Genomic DNA, 22,338 nt, shown 5'->3' on the forward strand with positions numbered 1-22,338 from the left:
CCATAATGGCTCACTGCAGCCTTCACCTCCTGGGCTCAAGCAATCCTCTCACCTCAGCCTTCTGAATAGCTGGGACCACAGGCATGCGCCACCACACCTGGCTAAGCCCTGTGCATCTTAATGACCAGGCAGCACCCCCGTCAAGCCCATGGCTGTAGGGAACAGTATGGAGCAGTGGTTATAAGCAGTGTTGTGGGTAAGAGCAGAGACTCTGGAGCTGAGCTGCCTGGGCCCAAGTCTTCACTCTGCTGTTTACTATGTGACCTTGGGACAGTTTTCAACTTCATGTCCTGGCTCCTCCCCTGTAAAGTGAGGAGAAAAATGTCACCTGTCACCCAGGGCCATTGTCAGGATCCAGAGAAATGATTACAGTGTGTGCCAGGTGAGTAGAACAAGGCCTGGCAGGCAGTAGTAGGTGCTCAGTGAACACCAGCTGCTCTCCCCTAAGAAACTTGCAGCCTCATGAAGGAGGAGCCACAGCAACATAGAAGTGAAATGGGAACACAGAGACAAATCCTAAAACCACATGTGAGGTCCAGTGTGCAGACAAAATCTGCTCGGAGGGAATGACCACTGTGGGCCTCTGGAGTGGTCAGAAAAGATTCTAGAAAGAGGAGCAGGAAGACAGGCTGGCCTCGGTTTCTCCCCTGGACTACCCAGGGTTCCTGCTGCCTCCAGACTTTGCTGATGAAGTCTCTTTAGCATCACCGACAGCAGCAAATGTTAATTCAATGTCTACTGCATACAAGATATTGGAAGCAGCCCTGAGAAGGGCTGAGGTCTTTTCTGCCTCGTCTGGATGCAGGCAGGGCATTTTAAGAACAGCGGGAGGCTGGTCGTGGTGACTCACACCTGTAATCCCAGCACTTTGGGAGGCTGAGGCAAGTGGATCACCTGAGGTGAGGAGTTTGAGATCAGCCTGGCCAACATGGCGAAACCCAGTCTCTACTAAAAAATACAAAAATTAGCTGGGTTTGGTAGCAGGTGCCTGTAATTCCAGCTATTCTGGAGGCTGAACCCTCTGCCTCCCAGGTTCAGGAGAATTGCTTGAACCCGGGAGGTGGGGGTTGCAGTGAGCCGAGATTGCACCATTGCACTCCAGCCTGGGAGACAGAGCAAGACTCTCTCAAAAAAGAAGAAAAAAAGAAAACAATAGTGTGAAAGCCAGTCTGGTGGTTGCACAGGGCTGAAGGCATGGCCAGCATAGGAGAATAGGTTGGAAAAGGCCTTGTGAGCTGGTTTCTGAAGACCCCTAAGGGCTGAGCTAGGTTTGTAGGAAACATAGCTGCTAAGCATTGTTGGACAGGGAGGGGAGAGCTGCACTGTTGGGCCCTGGATAGGCAGGTGGTGGCAGAAATGGAAAGCCAGACCAGATGTGAAGGAGAGAGTCCCTGCTACCCTTCTAAGACCATGCACAGGAGCTGGGCAGGGTAGGGAGAGCAGAGGAGGCTCCCACACCCCTCTCCTCCATGGCCTCCATAGCCTGCTCCTTTCTGCAGGTGACCCTGTCCAAGAGCGGCCACCAAGCATTCCCCTGCCCAGCCCCTCCATTACCTTCCACCTGTGGACTGGCGAGGAGCAGCTCTGTACGTGCCCATGCAACTGGCTAGAAACAGTGGTATATGTCTGTGTCCATGTGTATGTATGCATGCATGTGTGTGTGTGTGCATGTGTGTGCATGTGTGTCTGTGTCTGTGTGTATGCATCTGTAAGTGTGTCTGTGTGATGTATATTGTCTGTGTGTTCATGTGTGTGTCTGTGTGTGTGCATATGTGTGTCTGTATGTCTGTGTCTGTAAATGTGTGTATGCATCTGTAAGTATCTTTGTGTGCATGTGTGCATGTGTCTATGTGTGCATGTGTGTGCATGCATGTGTCTATGTATGCATGTGTGTCTGTAGATGTGTGTATACATCTGTGTGTATGTGTGTAAGTGTGGATGTGTGTCCTCATGTGTCTGTGTGTGTGTCTGTGTTTCTGTGTGTGTGTATCCTCTGAGGAGGACTGGCTGAAGTCAGGAATGTACCCTGCCAGCCTCATATGTCCTCACCGCCCTTGTTCCCCCATCCCAGGGAAGGAACTGGTGCTCTTCCTCCGCCCAAGATCCCAGCTGCGCCTCAGTACTGACTTGGAGGTCTTGGATCTGCAGGGCCTCCGGCCAGACCGGGAGTTGGCCCGGGTGTCCGTGCTGTCCACTGACAGTGGCATCGAGCGGGACCTTCCCCTGGGGGCTGATGAGCTACCTGCACCCAGCAGCCCCGAGATGGAGCGAGCTGGGCTGCAGCGCAAAGGAGGCATTAAGAAGCGTGTGTGGCCCCTGGACTTCTTGATGCCTGGCAGCTGGGATGGGTCCCCAGGGCTGCACCGGAGAACAGGCAGGCCTGGTGGGGATGGGGAAGTGCTGCCCGGCATCTCTCGGCTGCACACAGCCCGGGTCCTTGTGCTGGGAGATGACAGAATGCTGGGGCGCCTGGCCCAGGCCTACCACAGACTCAGGTGGGGCCCCTCAGGTGAGGGTTGGGGAGTGGGTGCTGGTCAGGGCACAAGTGGGCCTTGCATGGGCTGGTGAAGGATCACAGGGTGGCAAGAGAGGGTCAGGAGGCAGAGGCCAGGGTGGGACGGAGAAGGATGCCGTGCAGTGCTGCGTAGCCATCACAGAGCACCCAATCACTGCTTTATGTTCGTTAGCTCCGTGAACCCTCACCAGCCTTCAAGGGAAACATTACTGTACCCATTTTATAGATGAGAAAGCAGAGGCTCAGAAAGATGACACAGATTGCCCAAGGTCAAGAGATAACACATAGCAGAGCCAAGTCTGTTAGAAGCCAAGCCCTGCCCCTAACCTCCTCTGCTTTGCTGCTTGTTGCTAGGAAACGGGAGACCCAGAAGTTCTGCCTCACTCCCAGACTCAGCTTGCAGCTCTACTACATCCCAGTGCTGGCGCCTGAGGTGACTGGACCGTGGGGAGGCAGTGGCGGGGCAGAGACAGGGCAGGCTGGGCAGGGACACCTGCAGCCTCCCATCCCCCACATCTCCAGCTCAGGGACTAGAATCAGCATCCTTAGAATGTGGAGGCGGGAGAGGCCAGCTGGGCAACATGGTGAAACCCCGTCTCTATTAAAAATACACAAAATTAGCTGGGTGTGATAGTGGGCACCTGTAATCCCAGCTACTCGGGAGGCTGAGGTAGGAGAATCACTTGAACCCAGAAGGTGGAGGCTGCAGTGAGTCGATATCACACCACTGCACTCCAGCCTGAGCGACAAGAGCGGAACTCCGTGTAAAAAAAAAAAAAAAAGAAAAAAGAAGGTAGAGGTGGGAGAGGTGTCTCCAGTCTTCTATTTCGGAGGCTGCAGATGGTGCTCTGGGGGCTGAATGTGCCCAGAGATTGGGTCTCTCTCTTGTTGGCAGCCTGCTTGCTGCTGCTATTTGTTTTGTTTTTGTATGTAACGGCATTGGTTGCAAACTTTTCAAACACAGGACTCCCTCTCTCTCTCTCTCTCTCTGTTTTCTCTCTCTCTCTCTCTCCCCCCCCCACCCCGCTTCTCTCCCCTCTCTCATATACACACATACACACACACACCCCACACTTTCTGGTCTGACACAAAAGGAAATTTCAGGCAGTGAAGTCCATTAATCCAGTTGTGGGGACGTAGGTCTTACTTCCTACTGCACATTGATTATCTCTCCCCGTTTAAGGTTGGTGATCATTTTTCAATGTCCCTGGTGAGTGGACCTCAGCAAAAGATATTCTAGCTTCATCTGAGTTTATAAGACAGAACAACAATTCGTCTTCACATGCAGAAATTGAGGCCCCAAGAGATTAAATGACTTGGCCATATTCACACAGCCTAGGTTGATGGCAGCTGGAAGGCAGAGCTGGAAGAGAGGGCCTGATGTGTCTGCCCCATCTCTTTTCTCCCAGAAGCCTGCAGCATCCAGGCAGCCGGAGCTGGGAGAGCTGGCTGCGTTCCTGGGCCGCGTAGACCCATGGTACCAGAGCACTGTGAATACACTGTGCCCCGCCATCCACAAGCTGGCTGAGATGGTAGGCGAGGGTGAGGTACCAGGGAGGGAAAGAGGAAGGGACGTGGAGTCTGGGCAGAGGGGAGGCTGGAAGAGTCCAAGTGGGCAGAGAAGGTGGGATGGGGGTGAGAGCTGGCTATCTTTTCGCTGCTGCACTTGACCCTTGACCTCAAGAGTCCAGTGAGATGAGGCAGGAAGGAAATGCGAGAGGGGCCCTAACCAGCTAGTGGCTTTGAACTGACTCGTAACACTTACCAGATGCTTACTCTGGATTGGACCACCATGGAAAAGACTAAGTAAAATATTCTTTCATAAGTGTGTAGGGCAATTATATTCCTTCTTGTATGAGCTTCCTGTGATCCTTTTTCTTTATCATTTTTTTTTTTTTACTTTAAGTTCTGGGACACATGTGCAGAACATGCAGGTTTGTTACCCAGGTATACATGTGCCATGGTGGTTTGCTGCACCTATCAACCAGTTATCTAGGTTTTAAGCCCTGCATGCATTAGGTATTTGTCCTAATGCTCTCCCTCCCCTTGCTCCTGACCCCTTGACAGGCCCCAGTATGTGATGTTCCCCTCCTTGCATCCATGTGTTCTCATTGTTCAACTCCTACTTATGAGTGAGAACATGCAATGTTTGGGTTTCTGTTCCTGTGTTAGTTTGTGAGAATGATGGTTTCTGGCTTTGTCCATGTCCCTGCAAAGGACATGAACTCATTCTTTTTTATGGCTGCATAGTAGTTCATGGTACATATGTGTCACAATTTCTTTATCCAGTCTATCATTGATGGGCATTTGGGTTGGTCCCAAGTCTCCGCTATTATAAATAGTGCTGCAATGAACATACGCGTGCATGTGTCTTTATAGTAGAATGGATCCTTTTTCTACAATTGTAATAGCTAATGTTTCTGGAGCACTTATGCTGTATCAGGCACTGTTCTAAACACTTACACACAGGGCAGCTCATTTAATTCCCACAGCAGCCCAGAGGCAGGTGCCCCTGTTGGTAGATACTATTGTCATGATAGCCCCGTTTTACAGATCAAGCAGCTGAGACACAAAGAGATTAGGTATCCTGCCTGAAGTCACAAAATGAGTGCTAGAGCGCCACTTGGAACCAGGCAGCTTGACTCCAGAGCACACTCTCCTAACCACAAACCCATACTGCCACACTCCCTCCGTGGCTGGCAGTGGGGAGGGAACTCATCTTTTGCCGATTTGAAAGGGCTTTTATATAGTAAGAGAATTTTACCTTTTTGTCGTCAATATGTCGCAGATTTTTTTCCCATGGTTGTAACTTGCCTATCCATTTTCCGAGTTGCAGAAGTTTAATACTTGTATGCAGTCAGATATAGCACTTTCATTCTTTACAGTTTTTGTCTTTGGAGTGATACTTTCAAAAGCTTAAATAGATATTCACTGATAATATACTCTAACACTTTCCACGTCTCAATTTCTACATTTAATTAATTGCCTATCTGCAATTAATTTTAGTGTTTAATGTGAAGTATGTCATTTTATCTTTTCCAAACAGGTTTTGTACACTTCTCACTAAATTTATTACTTATGTGTGATAGTGTTTCTTGCTATTGTGAATGGTATCATTATCCCATTATATTTGGGTAGTACCTGCTGCTAATATAAAAGGAAGCTGTTGATTCATATACATTTATTTTAGTTTTAAAAACTATGGTAAAAATGTAACATAAATTTACCACTTTTACATGTCTATTTTTTAACTTGTACTTTGAAAGTTATCAAAAGGCTAATTTGTACAGAATGCACTTTCCAAGTTAAAAAATAGACATATAAAAGTGGTAAATTTATGTTACACTTTTACCGTAGTTTTTAAAACTAAAATAAATATGTATAAATCAACAGCTTCCTTTTATATTAGCAGCAGGTACTACCCAAGAGCTCTACATTTTGCTTTATCATTTGATTGATGAGGTTTATTCAAATAAGGATATTTAGGGGTACACATTTTCTGGATTATACCTGATCTGAAAATGTCTCTGCATACACACAAAAGACCATTTAGCTGGGTATTAAAATACTTTTTCCTTGAAACTTGCAGGATATTACAGTAGGAACATTTGATGCAGGCCCCATTGGTGCTCCTTTGCTGGTAGCTATTTTTCTCTGCCAAGACACTATAAGATTCTGGTTTTCCCCTTCTTCTTGTAACTAACAATTTGAATGACCCTATGCTTACTCCAGAAGCAGTTTCCACATGAAGAGACCAGAAACATTGTGAACAATTACAGCATTATTAGAATAAGTTCATAGTTTCTCAGTGTGACCCTTTTGAAAGGAATATATTTTAGTACAGCAGATGTGAAAGTCAAAAGAGATCTCACAGGATCAGATATGAGTTGGATCAGATCAACTCTGAGCTTTCTTCCAACCCTGACATCATTATCACATTCTATGTAGAGATTCTGAAAACCCAGTCACTATGCTTTATCATCATATGGGACTGGGGAAGGACTGGAAAACAAGATGCATAGTTCATTCCCAATAACACACAAACCTTAATTAGCCTATTAATAGATGCAGAGACCGCCAGAGCTGAACAAGACATCAGATCATCTGGTCCAACCTCTCATTTTCTCTAGAAGGAAACTCAGGCCTCAAAGAGTATGAATAACACTTGCCCACGGCTGCCTGCCCAATGGCAAGTAGCCCATCCAAGCTCGGAACCCAGTCCTGGCTCTCTCATTAGGTTCACTCTCCAGCATCCTGTCTCCCCCAGTCACTTAGCACAGTGCCTCACATATAGCAGTGCTCAGTAGTCTCTGTAGAATTGAAATGAGTCAGATTCCCTAAGGAGGTGGGGCTCTGGAAAGGAATATTTTGATTGAGAGTGGAAATCGGGTGGTGGGAAAGGCTTGGAATGTGTTGAAAGACCCACTGGGTTAGTGCATCCCAGAGATGTAGGGGCTTGGTGTATCTTTCTGAAGAAAATGGCATCTCCCACAGTGGCCTGGGGGGAGATGGTGAAGACATTTCCTGTCTCCCTCACAGCCTCCTTCCCTGGACACATCCCGGACTGTGGACCCCTTCATCCTAGATGTCCTCACCTACTATGTCCGCATGGGCACCCAACCCATTTATTTCCAGATCTACACAGTCAAGGTAAGCATCCCACTGGAGACTCCAAGGGTACTTGCCAGCCTGCTGGACCCCAGGACCCCACAGATTAAATACCCAGGCTCTGGGGAAACACTGGTCACCAGGCCACAAATCATGAACATACCCAGACACTCTTGGTTGTTAACATCATCTTCTTCATCTCTGAATGAATCAGATCATTATTAACTTCAAGACCTCAAATCCAAGAAGTAGGTCTTCTTTATGTGGAACGGTTCTCCATGGTCCCAGATCCTTGGAAATCAGAGAGAGAGAGAGAGAGATTTGGAAATCACACCAGGAAATATCACCCTCCCTTCCTCTCTCCAGATCTTCTTCAGTGACCTGAGCCAAGACCCTGCTGAGGACATTTTCCTCATTGAGCTCAAGGTGAAGATCCAAGATTCTAAATTCCCCAAAGGTAAACATCTGCTTCCCTTTTCCCAAAGGTCACCCTGACTCATCTTCTCCAAACTCTCATCCTCCCACCTCTCACCTGATGATGCCTACACCCCCGCAACCTCAGTGCTGCCCCTGCTCCCTGCTTCTGCTGAATACCAGGGCTGCCCTTGATTCCCTCCAATGCCTCCGCAAGACTGAAAGGCAGCTTGGCTCCCTGAGGTGTTGCCTTTCCATCCAGGGAGATGGATGGATGGGTAAACCCAGCAGCTCAACTCCTGTCCTCAGAGAGGTGGGAAGTCAGGGTGAGAGGGCTGGGAACCTCCACCCCAAGCCTCTTCTCATCTCCCTGCAGATGGCTTTTCACCCAAGAGGAGAGGCGTGGCCGAGGGCCCAGGGGCGGAGCTCTCCCTGTGTTACCAGAAGGTCAGTGTGCATGGGCATAGTCAGCAGGTGGCTAGGAGGTAGAGCTGGAGAGAGCAGGCCTCAGGGACAAGCAGGGAAGCAGACAGAGCCAAAGGAGGCTTCTGCCCTTTTCTTGAAGCTGCCTGCAGAGTTCCCCAGCCTTCAGGGAGTTTTGCAGGGATGAGTGGGGTTAAGTTGGCCTTATATATAGACAAGGAGGTGATCTAATTTAAGGAACAAGAGGGCTGACCCCTTGCTAAAAAATATTTTCCTCGCTAGCTGACCAGATGCTTGAACTGATTTCACTAGAGATTTATTCTTTGGGATCTGGAAGGCTGAATATACTCTCTAGGGCTAGGAGTGCTACAAGCCTTTATCTGCTAGCCCTTATGGGACTTCAGTGACACAGACAAAACAGGCCCTCGCACAGTGGCTCATGCCTGTAATCCCAGTGCTTTGGAAGGCTGAGGTGAGAGGATCCCTTGAGGTCAGGAGTTGAAGACTGGGGTGGGCAACATAATGAAACCCCTGGCTCAAAAAAACCATAATAATAACAAAAAGACTCTCACAGTGGAAGTGGCAAACAGGGGAGAGAGGCAAGACTGTGGATGTGGGGATCTGTGGGGAAGGGGTATGTCCTGAAGACCCCACCTGTTTCTCAATACCCCTCCCCCAGGCCTTGCTCAGCCACCGGCCCCGAGAGGTCACTGTTTCCCTGCGGGCCACTGGGCTGGTCCTGAAGGCCATTCCAGCCAGCGACACAGAAGGTGAGGAACAGGGAATGCAGAGCAAAAAAAGAGAGAAGAGATGAGAAGGGCGATGCTGGGGAGAGGACATAGTGACAGAAGGGGAAGCCCTCCCAGTCATGGAACTGGAGCTAGGTCCAGGGCTTGGTGACTGCCTTCAGGTTGCTTCCCATGGGGTCACCCAGACTCTAGCACTGGCCTCTGAACTGAGACTCAGCAGCCCGGTGAGACACAGCTGGAAGGTGGAGGGACTCCGGGGAGGAGTTGCAGTTGGCCTCCTACTTCAAATTGAGCCCACAGGGCTAATTGTTTCTGTTTGGAAATTTTGGACTTTGAATGTCATTCCAAAAAAAATGGAGACAATAGAAAATGCCAATTTATGTGCATATAGTAAATTATAAATATTAGCTCATATTATGAGCTCCCTGGTCTCCTGGAATAATGCAAAGGATGGCAATAAGGGTCCCTAACATTGCAAACATGCACCAGGGGCCAGGCAGTGAAGCATGTGAACCCTAGGAGATAGATATTATTAGTCTCAGCAACTTTTTACTAGGGAGGAAACTGAAGGAAAGAGAATAACTCACCCAACATCACCTCTGTGAGGAAGACTCAAAACTGAAATTCAAACCCAGGTATTCTCAAGGAGTCTATGTTCCTTACCACTGCCCCCCAGAATTGCCAAATCTCAACAGGCTAGACTTAAGGGATGTTACCAGATGATGCTTGGAAAAGATCATTTCAGAGCAAACAAGAAAGTTTATCCAGGCAGAATTATATCTTGTTCACCATCTATTGCCTTTGTCCATGACATATCCTGGCACGTAGTAGATACTTGACCAATATTGTGTAATAAGTGAAATGCTATTTTACACTCAAAAATTTGTTTTAAAAATAAATGAACACATTTGGAATATTCCAGAAGAAATGTGGAATGAAAATACACATGAGCCAGGTTGGAATGCTTATGAGGAAGCCAACTCTGATCCCTCCTCTCCTATGCAACTACGAGTATTTACTTCGTCCCTGAAATCACTGTGGCTTTGCTAGCTTTCCAATTATGACGCCTTTCTGACAAAAATGCATTTGTGTTCATCATCACAATATTGATCAAGTATCTACTACGTGCCAGGATATGTCATGGACAAAGGGAATAGATGGTGAACAAGATATAATTCTGCCTGGGTGAACTTTCTTGTTTGCTCTGAAATGATCTTCTCTAAGCATCACCCGGTAACCTCCCCTAAATCTAGTCTGTTGAGATGTGGGCATCGTAGTGTCACAATTTTCTCAGCAGCTGGCACAAAGAAGCAGCTCAAGAAATTATATCACTTCCCTTTTTTTTTTTTTTTTTTTGTGAGACAGTCTCACTCCGTTGCCCAGGCTGGAGTACAGTGGTGCGATCTTGGCTCACTGCAACCTCTGCCTCCAGGGTTCAAGCAATTCTCCTATCTTAGCTTCCTGAGTAGCAGGGATTACAGGTGCGTCCACTATGCCTGGCTAATTTTTCTATTTTTAGTAGAGACAGAATTTCACCATGTTGGTCAGGCTAGTCTCGAACTCCTGACCTTGTGATCCGCACACCTCGGCCTCCCAAAGTGCTGTGATTACAGGCATGAGTCACCGCACCTAGCCATCACTTCCTAATAAAATTGCCTCCAGGCAAGTTGAATTTGTGGATGACACATGAAACTCCAACAGCAAGACACTCTTTACCCACAGCTCTTTAACACCATGAAGGAGACAGGTAATTGTGGCAGCAGCTCTTAACCTAGAGGTGGCTCAGGAGCAGGCGGTCAAGGGCGCGGGTCCAGAGCCAGATGGGCAGGGCTCACACCCCAGCTTTGCCGCTGACTATCTGTGTGACCTTAGGTGTGTGACTTGTATCCGCTCCACCTGTTTTTTTTTTCCCCATTTCTAAAATGGAGATAATAAATAGCTAATTTGTGTGCATACAGTAAATGATAACGGTTAGCTCTTATTGTTCAAATTGTATTCCTTCCATTTCTCTCACAGACTCTCCCCACTCCCAGCCCTAATCTAGACCCTATCAGAACCCATCTGATGATGCCAGCAGCCTCCATAGAGCACAGACTTCTATGAACCCTCTATAGTTGACAGGGAGGGACTAAGCCTGGCAGCAGGCACACAGTAATGATTTTTGACACATTATACATTATTAAGCAACCCTGTCTCTACTAGAAATGCACACAAAAAAATTAGGCAGGTGTGGTGGTGCACACCTGTAATCCCAGCCACTCAGGAGGCTGAGGCAGGAGAATCGCTTGAACCTGGGAGGTGGAGGTTGCAGTGACCGAGATCATGCCACTGCACTCCAGCCTGGGTGACAGAGTAAGACTCTGTCTCAAAAATAAATAAGTAAATAAATCTATAATTTTAAAAAAAAGAAAGTCAAAGAAACACTCAACCTGTTGGCACTAATGCCCTCCTCACCCACTTGGTGCCTCTGTCCTGCACAACCTCCCTGGCTAGGTGCTTCTTATATTCTTAGCATGCCCAAGAGCTACAGAAAGTTCAAGAGAACTTCTAGAACTTTATTCCTTTTTAAAAGGGGTACAGGAGGAAATAATGAAAGGGTATTGGGTGGGGATTTAGGTTGGCGATGGCTGGTGACCTGAGGATACAGAAACTTGCAGATTCTTCAGGGAAGGAAGATGGATGATTGAGAAGGAGGTCCAACTTGGCTAGGACCAAGCAGATCCGGGAAGTGGGAGCCCAGGGAGGAGTGAGAGGGCCGGGGGTGTCAAGATGGGTTCATGGAGATCTTAAGACCTAGAATCTGAAACTCCTCTACTTTCCTTGAGGTCCATTTACAGCCTCCCCCCAATCTCATTCAGTTTCAGGGTCTCCTCATTGCCCCCTGCCTGCTGCTCCTGTCACAGACCACACGTGTCTGAATGTCAACGTGACAGAGGTCGTCAAGTCCTCCAACTTGGCAGGAAGGTCCTTCTCTGTAAGTACCGAGTAGACTAGGAAAGGGAGACAGCCAGCTGGGACAGCGGTAGGTGGCTGGGAGTCCAGAGGGGAGGGTATTCAGAGAAGTAACTGACTTCCTAGCCTTTCTGAGCCTTTGCTATTGGATTGGACCTTCTTGTTAGAAGGAATCTGCTTTTCAATCAGTCTATTTGAAGTGCAGAGTGCCCACTGGTATAAAGAAAGCCCTTTAAGAGTCAAAGCCCTACTCTCCATCTGCTGATCATTTGAGGACCCAAGACATACCCAGATTACTGCAAAATGCACCTACGTTCTGCCATTCCAGGCGCCACACCACAGCCAGACTCCCAAACAACAACAGCCCGACCTTTGACCAGATCAAACCAGCTCTTTCAATACCCTTGCCCTTTGCCCTTTTGCCTTTGCCCATATCAATACTTTTTTTTTTCTTCTTGAGATGGAGTCTCACTCTGTCACCCAGGCTGGAGTGCAGTGGTGCAATCTTGGCTCACTGCAACCACCACCTCACAGGTTCAAGCGATTCTCCTGCCTCAGCCTCTCGAGTAGCTGTGATTATAGGCGCACACCACCACACCTGGCTAATTTTTTTTTGTAATTTTAGTAGTGACAGGGTTTCATCATGTTGACCAAGCTGGTCTCTAACTTCTGAACTCAGGTGATCCATCTGCCTCAGCCTCCCAAAGCATTGGGATTACAGGCGTGAGCCACCACGCCCAGTCAGTACTTACTGATACAGACATAAGACTATCCATTTTCTCTCTACCGATGGCCTCTCTGGATTTCACTTCCCCTCAGCTTGGCTTTGGCACCCCATGATTGTGCCTGAACCACGTTCTGACTGATGTCCTCCCCTCCATGCATCACCCATCAGGCTGACACTCTGATTTAGGTCAAGCCACCTACTTAGTCTGTATGCCCAGGTGGCCAAGTGCTTCTGGAATAACCCCTGCGTCCCCATTGATCAGATCCACAGCAAACTCATGACCTCCCCCTCACCCAGATCCTTGGGATCACTCAGCCCTTTCCTCACCTGCCCCCTCCAGGCTCTTCTCTATCTGTTTGCAGTTCTCTTTCCCCTGGCTTTGACCTCTTCCTTTCCACTGCTCCTTCTGCTTAGCCTATACCTACTCAGGTCTTTTCCATCTTAAAAGAAAAAAAAAAGGGGGCAAAAAAACCCAACCCTCCCCTGACCCAACTACCTCTCTAGTTACCCACTGCATCCCCTTCCTTCCCTTCTCAGTCAAGCTCCTTGAAAGATACATCTCGAAGAGTATCCAACTCCTTATCAATGACTCTTCTACCCACGACCATCTGCTTACACACGTCCCACTGTGGCAAAGTCACCTCCATGTTGCCAAAACCAGTGGTCACTTTTTAGCCTTTATATTTCTTTATTTCTTAAGATAATGCTTTGTTTTGTTTGTTTTTTGAGACCGAGTATCACTTTTTTGCCAAGCTGGAGTGCAGTGGCATGATTTTGGCTCACTGCAACCTCCAACTCCCTGGTTCAAGCAATTCTTCTGCCTCAGCCTCCCGAGTAGCTGGGATTACAGGCACACGCCACTGCACCCAGTTAATTTTTCTTTTAGTAGAGATTGGGTTTCACTATGTTGGCCAGGATGGTCTCCATCTGCTGACCTCATGATCTGCCTACCTCAGCCTCCCAAAGTGTTGGGATTACAGGCATGAGCCACCATGCCCGACCAAGACAATGTTTTAACCTATAAACAAAAGTTTCATTATTTATTTTGGAAAATACAGAAAAGCACAAAAAAGTACATTCACTAGTATTCCCAGTCCCTGGAGAGGATGACTATTAACATTTCAGGTGTAAACACCAAGCCTTTTTTTCTAGATATTTTAAGATAATTGATAGCTACACTACATACTGGTCTGTACCTTGGTGTTTTTTACTCAAAAATATACTAAAACCTTGTAAATAGATCTTGATGGGACCTTGCTTTGGTCATTAAATATGTTTGTGTCATTAAGTACATGTCAGTATTTATTATACGATAGTTGCATATACCTGTATAATTATGTAAATAAATTATAAGAAGACATTTAAGTAAGTTCTCATTTTTCACTATTTTACAAGCATAATGTGAGGAATTTTGTTAGGGGTAAATATGTGCTAAAAATCAGGTTATGTCTTTTTAGAAAAATGCCTAGAAGTGAAATCATTCAGTTGGGTGGCATCATTTTTATATATTTTGCCAAACTGCCCTCCAGAAATTCTATACCAAGTTCCAATCTGATTGTAGTGTTTGAGTGACAATTTTGCAGCACAATTTACATATTGATTGATTTTTTCATCTTCGCAAATTTGATGATCCAACTTTTCATTATTTTGTTTCTTTTATCACCAGTTAGTGAAGTTGAATACTTTCTTGTATTTCTATTTCTTCATTCACATATTTCCTGTTTATATTCTCATCCCATACTAATATCCTATTGTATACTGTGAGGACATTAACCCCTTATTTGTCATACATTTTGGAAATACTTTTCCCTGTTTGTCTTTTGATGCTTTTTTAACCTAAAAGAGCTTTATATTGTGATGTAGCAAAATCTACCAATCATTTTCCTTTAATGATTACTGACTCTGATATGATTAAAACTACATATGTCTAAAGACCATGTCTCCCTGAATTTAAGGCATACCATAATTTTACATATTACTAAGAAAGAAACAATGCTTTCTAAACTATGGACAATGATTTCTTATCACATTGGTTGCAAAATACTCTCTAATTTTAGAGATGCTAAAATGTGTTTTAGAATCAATGAAAATGTCGTGCCCGTTTAATAGTAGTATGCTGTTCCTTCCTTGTGGTTTTATTCTTTTATTTCTTTACTCATTCTAAACATTTTTTATTTTATGTAGAAAGTAAAAAGTTCCTCTTCAAAGTTTTCCTTCTTGTTAAAGAATAATACTAATAAATGTCAGAAATAATAGTTTACTAACTTTCTTCAATGACTTCTTGCTTTTTGCTAATAACTTTGTTAAGCCCTATCCTATGTAACTTTGTTAAGCCCTATCCATGTAGTACATTCTATGTCCTTGTACTTTGTTCTTGTTAAAGAAGAATAATAATAAACATCAGAAATAATAGTTTGTTCTAAAGACTTTCTTCAAAAACTTCTTGCTTTTTACTAATAACTTTGTTTAGCCCTATCCTATGTAACTGTTAAGCCCTATCCACATAGTACATTCTATGCCCTTGTACTTTAACCAAGATATCTGTGCTTGACATGCCAACAAGCATGTCCCAGCTCACAGCCTATGCCCCTTTGACTTCCTCTTTTCCTTTGTTCTCCATTGCCTTTATCTATTTAGAAAAGTTTTCAGTTGTTAACTAATCGGGTTCAGTTTAGTTGTGAAGTCTAGCTCCAACCAATGGAGATCAGACACAGCAGTAAGGACTGAATGTGTAAGGAATAAATATGCCTGCCTTTCCTTTGTTCATTGTACTCTTGTGGCAAGATGGCTAACAAGTAGTACCCTTTCTGCAGAAAGTAAAATTGCCTTGCTGAGAAAACTTTTTGTCTGAATGTTAATTTTTCCTTGCAGTACTTAGGAACAAGCATTCTGTCTCTAACATTTTATAATCTGATTTATGTAATTACATTATCTGTAATTACTGGGAGTCTAGTCCTTCTGTTTATTGGGTTCACTGAACCCCTCCCCATGGTAGCTTAATTCCTTATTTTTCAATTATGAGTTCATATTTCTTGGGGATTTATCTGTGGGAAAACTGGTTGGAAAAATTCTTCTAGAGAAATTCTGAATTTGTTTTTGTCGACTGCCTCAGAGATGTTATCAGCTCAGGACCATATTTTGTCTGAGAAATTTCCAGAAAATGAAGATAGTGTACATTTATACCCCAAATTCACATCAGGATGGGCTTGTAGCTAAGAATTTCCAGGAAAGACTAGCCTTCCTTACTCATAGCACAAGCCAAAGTGGATTGGCTTTTCTTCTGTGGTCTTCCCTATTTCTGTTTTTGTTTTTTCATTTGCTTCTTTTGTTTTATTTTGCTTTCTAGTCTTTCACTAAGAGTGTAGCCTTCAAAAGTCCCTGCTTCATTCAGGCACACAGCATTGTCTCCCATCTCACATGGCTATTTAAACCCAAGCCCTTTGATTCCTAAGACTATTAACAAACGTTCCTAGAACAGCCAAAGCATCTGACTTACATAATTTCAACTTCTTTGGAATTTATTGACATTTTCTTCATTGCCTGGTACATGATCAACTTTTTAATATTCAATGGCAACTAAAAATACATGTTTGCTTTCTATATATAAAATATATGAAGTATGATGTTTAGTTATTAAACATATTACATTACTATAATCTGCAAATTTAAAATATTTTTTGTCTACTTCATCTGGTCAAAACTGAGAGGTTTGTGGATGTTCCTGCTATGGTTTTGATTTTGTCAATTCTATCTGGATTTCTTTGAACATGAACTTTCTTCTAGTTTTGATGCTGCTGTTATATAATATGATGCCTTCTTATGCCTAGTCTTTGTATAAGACTGGTTGTTTTTTTTTTTTTCCCTCTCTCTGTCTCTGGAAACCTTAGATAGTTTATTTCAGAGAAGATGTCACAGGAATACACCTTGGTGAGATCTTTTTTCATTCATCATTTTGGACCTTTGATGGACATTCTCAGTCTGGAGACTTGTATCTTTCAGTTATCAGATGCTTTCTAATACAATCTTTAAAATAATTTGCTTCCCTTTATTTCTTTGGTTTCTCTTCCTACTATATGTTTGACCTCCTAGATTAATGCTCTAAGTGTCTCATCTTTTCTCTCCCATTGTCCTTCTCTTTGTCATTTCTTCAACTTTGGGGGAGTTTTCTTCAAATTCATTAACTGGCTATTTAAACTATTTAGAAACTCTTTATTTCTGGTTATTCATTTTTAATAGCATTCTAGCTTCATGGATGTATCTCTGAAGACACTATTTATTTCCAATTTTCTTCTGCTCTCTGAATTGTGTCTGTTTTCTTGGAATTCTTGTTTTCTGTTTGCTTGTTGTAGTCTCTCTCTTAATGTTAGGTCTCTCTTAGTATGTTCTCTCACTGGGCATGGTGGCTCACACCTGTAATCCCAGCACTTTGGGAGGCCGAGGAGGGTGGATCATGAGGTCAGGAGTCTGAGACCAGCCTGGCCAACATGGTGAAACGCCATCTCTACTAAAATACAAAACTTAGCTGGGCATGGTGGTGGGTGCCTATAATCCCAGCTACTCAGGAGGCTGAGGCAGAAGAATCATTTGAACCCGGGAGGTGGAGGTTGCAGTGAGCCGAGAACGCACCATTGCAGTTCAGCCTGGGTGACAGGGCAAGACTCCATCTCAAAAAAAAAAAAAAAAAAATGGTCTCTCTCTTAACTCAAGAGTGGGGCACTAAAAGTCTGAGTCAATGGTGGGCTTCTCAGTGCGCAGTCAGAAGGCCATGGTCCTTTCCACGGAGGGAACCCAGATGGCAGTATCTGCAAGTCTCTTTGCTAGGACAGTTTTGATTTTCCAGAAATGAGTACTTTGGGCTCCTGCCTCAGTGAGTAAAGGGGGCCAGGAATGAGGGGTAGATAAGCCTGAATATGCTTGTCACTCTGGAGCTGAGCTGGGAAAGGGGACAGGTCTCACCATTCAGTCAGCAAACTTTCATGTAACCCATCTATTTGGAATACAGGACTTCACTCCATCCTCCTCCATTTGTGGTGTCTCTAAGTCCAGAGTCTCTCTGGTTCTGTTTCTCTGGTTTCTGTGGCAAGGGTAGGGTTCATTGCTTCACTGAGTAGAAGATTAGCAATCTAGCTGCTCCTCAGCCAGCTTTCACTCAGTTCTCCTTTGTCTGGCTCCTACTGATCCCTACCATCTGTGGAGCCTCCTGCTCATAAGCCTTACCAGAGTTTTGAAACTTTCCCAAAGCTCCCCTATGCTTGACCTTCCTCTTCCATGATAAGTTATCCAAGCCATTTCTCTATCCTTTCTCTGCACTTCAACACTATAGTCTAGCACTTCAGTTGTCTTCTAGTCTAATTAAAGGTGTACCTACTTGTTTTAAGGTGAATTACAGGTGGAGGGGATGAGAAAATGCATACTCTGCCATTGTGAAATCAGAAGTTCTCATCTCTTTATTTATTTATTTTATTATTTTATTTATTTATTTTGAGATGGTGTCTCGCTCTGTCACCAGGCTGGAGTACAGAGGCCTGATCTCGGCTCACTGCAACCTCCGCCTCCCAGGTTCAAGCGGTTCTCCTGCCTCAGCCTCCCGAGTAGCTGGGACTACAGGCATGTACCACCACCACCTGGCTAATTTTTGTATTTTTAGGAGAGACGAGGTTTTACCATGTTGGCCAGGATGGTCTTGTTTTCTTGACCTCATGATCCGCCCTCCTCAGCCTCCTAAAGTACTGGAATTACAGGAATAAGCTGCTGTGCCCAGCCATCTCTTTATTTTTAAGACATTTTTCTTTTATTTTAGATATGCCTCTTGTAAAGAGCATGTGATTGGATTTTGTTCTGACTCAGTCTGAAAGTCTTTGTGTTTCTTTTTAATATAGTAAAAAAACACATAACATAAAATTTACCATCTTACCATGTTTTAAGTGTACAGTTCAGTGGTGTTAAGTACATTCTCGTTGTTGTGAAACACATTTATTTTTGTTTTCAACAAATGATAATTTAATCGATTGACACTAACTTTACATGCTATTTGGTATGACTCTGCTGTCTTATGTTGTGCTTTCTGATTTTTTTAAGTGCTTTTTTTTGCCATCTTTTTATGTTTCTTTTTGCTATATTGCTCAGGTTTTGTTTCCTCATTTCCTCCCTCTGATGATATGGAAGTTATATGTCCCTCCCTCCCTCCCTCCCTTCCTTCCTTCCTCCCTTCTTTCCTTCCTTTGACACAGTCTCACTCTGTCACCAGGCTGGAGTGCAGTGGCGCCATCTCAGCTCACTGCAATCTCTGCTTCCCAGGTTCAAGCCATTCTCTTGCCTCAGCCTCCCGAGTAGCTGGGATTACAGGCATGGGCCACCACACCCAGGTAATTTTCATATTTTTAGTAGAGACGGGGTTTCACCATGTTGGCCAGGATGGTCTTGATCTCCAGACCTCATGATACACCTGCGTCGGCCTCCCAAAGCGTTGGGATTACAGGCGTGACCCACTGCACCTGGCCATAGGTACTCCTTTTCTGTGAGTGTCTACCTTTAAATTAAAAATATGTACACTTTTTTTGAAATTAAACTTTTTATTTTTATGGATTTGAGGTATAAGTACAGTGTGTTACATGGATATATTGCAGAGTAGAGACATCCCAGTTTTTAACGTACCCATCACCTGAATACCCAACTGATGGTATTGCATCCCTTATCTCCCTCCCACTCTCCAACCATTTGGAGTCCCCAGTGTCTCTTATTCCCCTTTGCATGTCTGTGTGTACCCACTGTTTAGCTCACACTTGTAAGTGAGAACACGTGGTTTTGATTTTCTGAGTCATTTCTCTAGGGATAATGGCCTCTAGTTCCATTCCTGTTGCTGCAAAAGACATGATTTCATTCTTTTTATGGCTGTGTAGTATTTGATGGTGTGTGTGTATATGTGTGTGCATATATGTAGGTATGTGTATCTATATATACGCCACATTTTAAAAATTCAATCATTCATCAGTGGACACTTAGGTTGATTCCATGACTTAGCTATTGAGAATAGTGCTGTAATAAACATACCAGTGCAAGTGTATTTTTTACATTATGATTTCTTTTTCTTTGGGCAGATGCCCAGTAGAGGAATTGCTGGATCAAAGGGTAATTCTATTTTTAGTTCTTTGAGAAATGTCCATATTGTTTTCCATAGAGGCTGTACTAATCTACATTCCCAAAAACGGTGTATAAGCATTCTCTTTTCTCTGCATCCTTACCAACATTTGTTGTTTTTGACTTTTTAATAATAGTCATTCTGACTGGTATGAAATGGTATCTCACTGTGGTTTTAATTTGCTTTTCTTCGATGATTACTGATGTTGAGCATTTTTCTTTTTTTGTTAGACACTTGTAAGTCTTCTTTTGACTAATATCTATTCATGTCCTTTGCTCATTTTTTTGTGGGGTTGTCTTTTTATTGTTGAGTTGTTTGAGTTCCTTGTAGATTCTAGATATTAACCCCTTTGTCAGATGCATTGTTTGCAAATATTTATCCCATTCTGTAGATTATGTTTACTCTGTTGATTATTTCTTTTGCTGTGTAGAAGCTTTTTAGTTTAATTAAGTTCGTTTGTCTATTTTTGTTTTTGTTACCTTTCCTTTTGAGGACTTAGTCATAAATTATTTGTTTAGAACAATGTCCAGAAGATGTTTTCCTAATTTTTTTTTTTAGGATTTTTATAGTTTCAGGTCTCACATTTAAGTCTTTAATCCATCTTGAGTTAATTTTTGTATATGGTGAGAGACTAGGGTCCAGTTTTACTCTTCTGCTTATGGCTCTCCAATGGTCCCAGCACCATTTATTGAATGGGGTGTTCTTTCCTAGTGTATATTTTTGTTGACTTTGTCAAAAATCAGTTTGTTCTAAGTATATGACTTTATTTCTAGCTCTGTTCCTTTAATCTATGTGCCTACTTTTACCAGTACCATGCTGTTTTAGTTACTATAGCCTTGTAATATAATTTGAAGTCAGGTAATGTGATACCTCCAGCTTTATTCTTTTTGCTTAGGATTGCTTTAGTTATTCTGCCTTTTTAGCTATTCTGCCTTATCTGTGTTCATCAGAGATATTGGTTCTTTTTTGGCTTCATATAAATTTTAGAATTTTTTTCTAATTCTGTGAAGAATGAGGGTAGTCTGATAGAAATTATGTTCAATCTATAGATTGCTTTGGGCCATATGGTTGTTTAAATAATACTGATTCTTCTAATCCATGAACATGGGATGTTTTTCCATTTGTTTGAGTCATTTATGATTTTTTTCATCAGTGTATTGTAGTTCTCCTTGCAGAGATGAAATCTTTGATCTCCTTGGTTAAATGTATTCCTAGGTATTTTTTTTTTCTAGCTATCATAAATGGGATTGAGTTTCTTGTATGCAACATACAATTGGATCCTGTTTTTCCTATCTATTCCACTAGCCTATATCTTATTGATCCTCCTACTTCAGCCTCCTGAGCAGCTGAGACCACAGTGCCAGCCACTACGCCCAGCTAATTTTAAATTTTTTTTGTAGAGAAGAGGTCTGTATTGCTCAGGTTAGTCTCAAACTCCTGGACTCAAGCAATCCTCTTGTCTTAATGCTTAGGACTCAAGCATCCCAAAGTGTTGGGATTACAGGCATGAGCTACTGTTCCCAGCTGACTCTATACCTTTTAAATGGAGCATTTAGTCCATTTACATTTAAGGTTAGTATTGATACGTAAGATTTTGTTTCTGTCATAATTATTACCTAGTTGCTTTGCAGTCTTGTGTAATTGCTTCACAAGACCTACATGTTTTATACTTTCCTGTGTTTTTATAATGATGAATATCACCCTTTCGTTTCCATGTTTAGAAATCCTTTAAGCATTTCTTATAGGATTGGTCTAGTAGTTACAGATTCCCTTAGTGTTTCCTTGTCTGGTTTGTACTTTATTTCTCCTTCATTTATGAATTTAGTTTAGCAGGATACAAAATTCTTGGCATCTTTTTTTCTTTAAGATGACTGAAAAAAGAACCCCAGCCTCTTCTGGCTTGTAAGGTTTTGGGTGAGAAGCCTGCTGTTAGTCTGATCGATTCTCCTTTTAGGTGATTAGACAAAATGCGTATATTTGAAATTATATTTATATATTAAAATACTTCAATGAATCTGGCTTCTAGCACTGTCATAAATGTTTTATATTCCTTTGATCAATTTTGAATGGAATTCCATCACTAGAGCTTAAACCCTGTTCTCTGAGTCTTTAAATACTCTATAAATTCAGAGACACCACTTTCTTACAGACTTTCTTCTACATGCCTATTACTTGTTGGCCTCTTTCCCTGAACTCCTTTTCCTAGATCCTTAAGTAGCTACTGTCCTCAATTTCTATCCATGGCTCACTTCTTTTCTCATTTCCTGGACTATCAAACTCACAAGGATTCAGTTCCATTTGTTAAGTCCTCCCAAATCGGTATCTCCTTCTCTGATATTCATACCTCAGTTTCTGACTCCTGCATTGAACTAAGTTAGTATGAACTGGATGTCCCACAATACTACAAACTCAAGATATTTAAAATCAAAGCCAGTACTTTCCAATAGTTAAGAGCTCTCTAGAGCCAGATTGTCTGGGTTCAGATCTTGCCTCTGCCATTTACCAGCTATATGATGTTAAGCAAGTTAATCTCTCTGTGACTCAGTATTATTTTATAAAATGGGGAGACAGTTGTTCCTCAGTATCCATAGGGGATTGTTTCCAGGACCCCCAAGGATACAAAAATCCATGGATGCTAAAGTCCCTTACTGTTGGCCCTTCATATCTGCAGGTTCCACATATGCAGATATGGAGGGCCAACTGTAATAACATTACCTACCTCATCCAGTTATGAGGATTGATTGTGGCATACAAAGCTCTTTGAAGAGTGCTTGGCTAAGCAAACATTATGTATGTGTTAGCAGTCATTTTT

The 22,338-nt window shown here is 43.4% G+C and overlaps 1 protein-coding gene and 1 long non-coding RNA gene across 9 annotated transcripts in view; one reads left to right on the top strand and one right to left on the bottom strand.

Moving 5' to 3' along the window:
* The window catches only part of LOC135275760 (uncharacterized), a 126,404-nt gene that overhangs the window by 45,792 nt on the left and 58,274 nt on the right, over positions 1 to 22,338 (bottom strand). The window contains exon 2 of the long non-coding RNA XR_010343338.1: positions 7,287 to 7,414. This is a non-coding gene — a long non-coding RNA (uncharacterized LOC135275760). The remainder of the gene's footprint in view (positions 1 to 7,286; positions 7,415 to 22,338) is intronic.
* PIK3R6 (phosphoinositide-3-kinase regulatory subunit 6) overlaps positions 1 to 22,338 on the top strand; it is a 66,279-nt gene that overhangs the window by 35,853 nt on the left and 8,088 nt on the right. For all 8 annotated transcript variants that reach the window (XM_012457579.2, XM_064378320.1, XM_064378321.1 and 5 more), the window contains 9 exons: positions 1,500 to 1,586; positions 2,072 to 2,495; positions 2,870 to 2,948; positions 3,925 to 4,047; positions 7,055 to 7,165; positions 7,490 to 7,580; positions 7,914 to 7,984; positions 8,640 to 8,730; positions 11,568 to 11,683. In XM_012457579.2, the coding sequence (XP_012313002.2) occupies positions 1,500 to 1,586; positions 2,072 to 2,495; positions 2,870 to 2,948; positions 3,925 to 4,047; positions 7,055 to 7,165; positions 7,490 to 7,580; positions 7,914 to 7,984; positions 8,640 to 8,730; positions 11,568 to 11,683 (1,193 nt within the window). The remainder of the gene's footprint in view (positions 1 to 1,499; positions 1,587 to 2,071; positions 2,496 to 2,869; positions 2,949 to 3,924; positions 4,048 to 7,054; positions 7,166 to 7,489; positions 7,581 to 7,913; positions 7,985 to 8,639; positions 8,731 to 11,567; positions 11,684 to 22,338) is intronic.

Source organism: Aotus nancymaae, unplaced genomic scaffold (assembly GCF_030222135.1).
Source record: "Aotus nancymaae isolate 86718 unplaced genomic scaffold, 86718_ANA_hifiasm-v0.15.2.pri h1tg000018l, whole genome shotgun sequence".
In the NCBI taxonomy this organism is placed as follows: Eukaryota; Metazoa; Chordata; class Mammalia; order Primates; family Aotidae; genus Aotus; species Aotus nancymaae.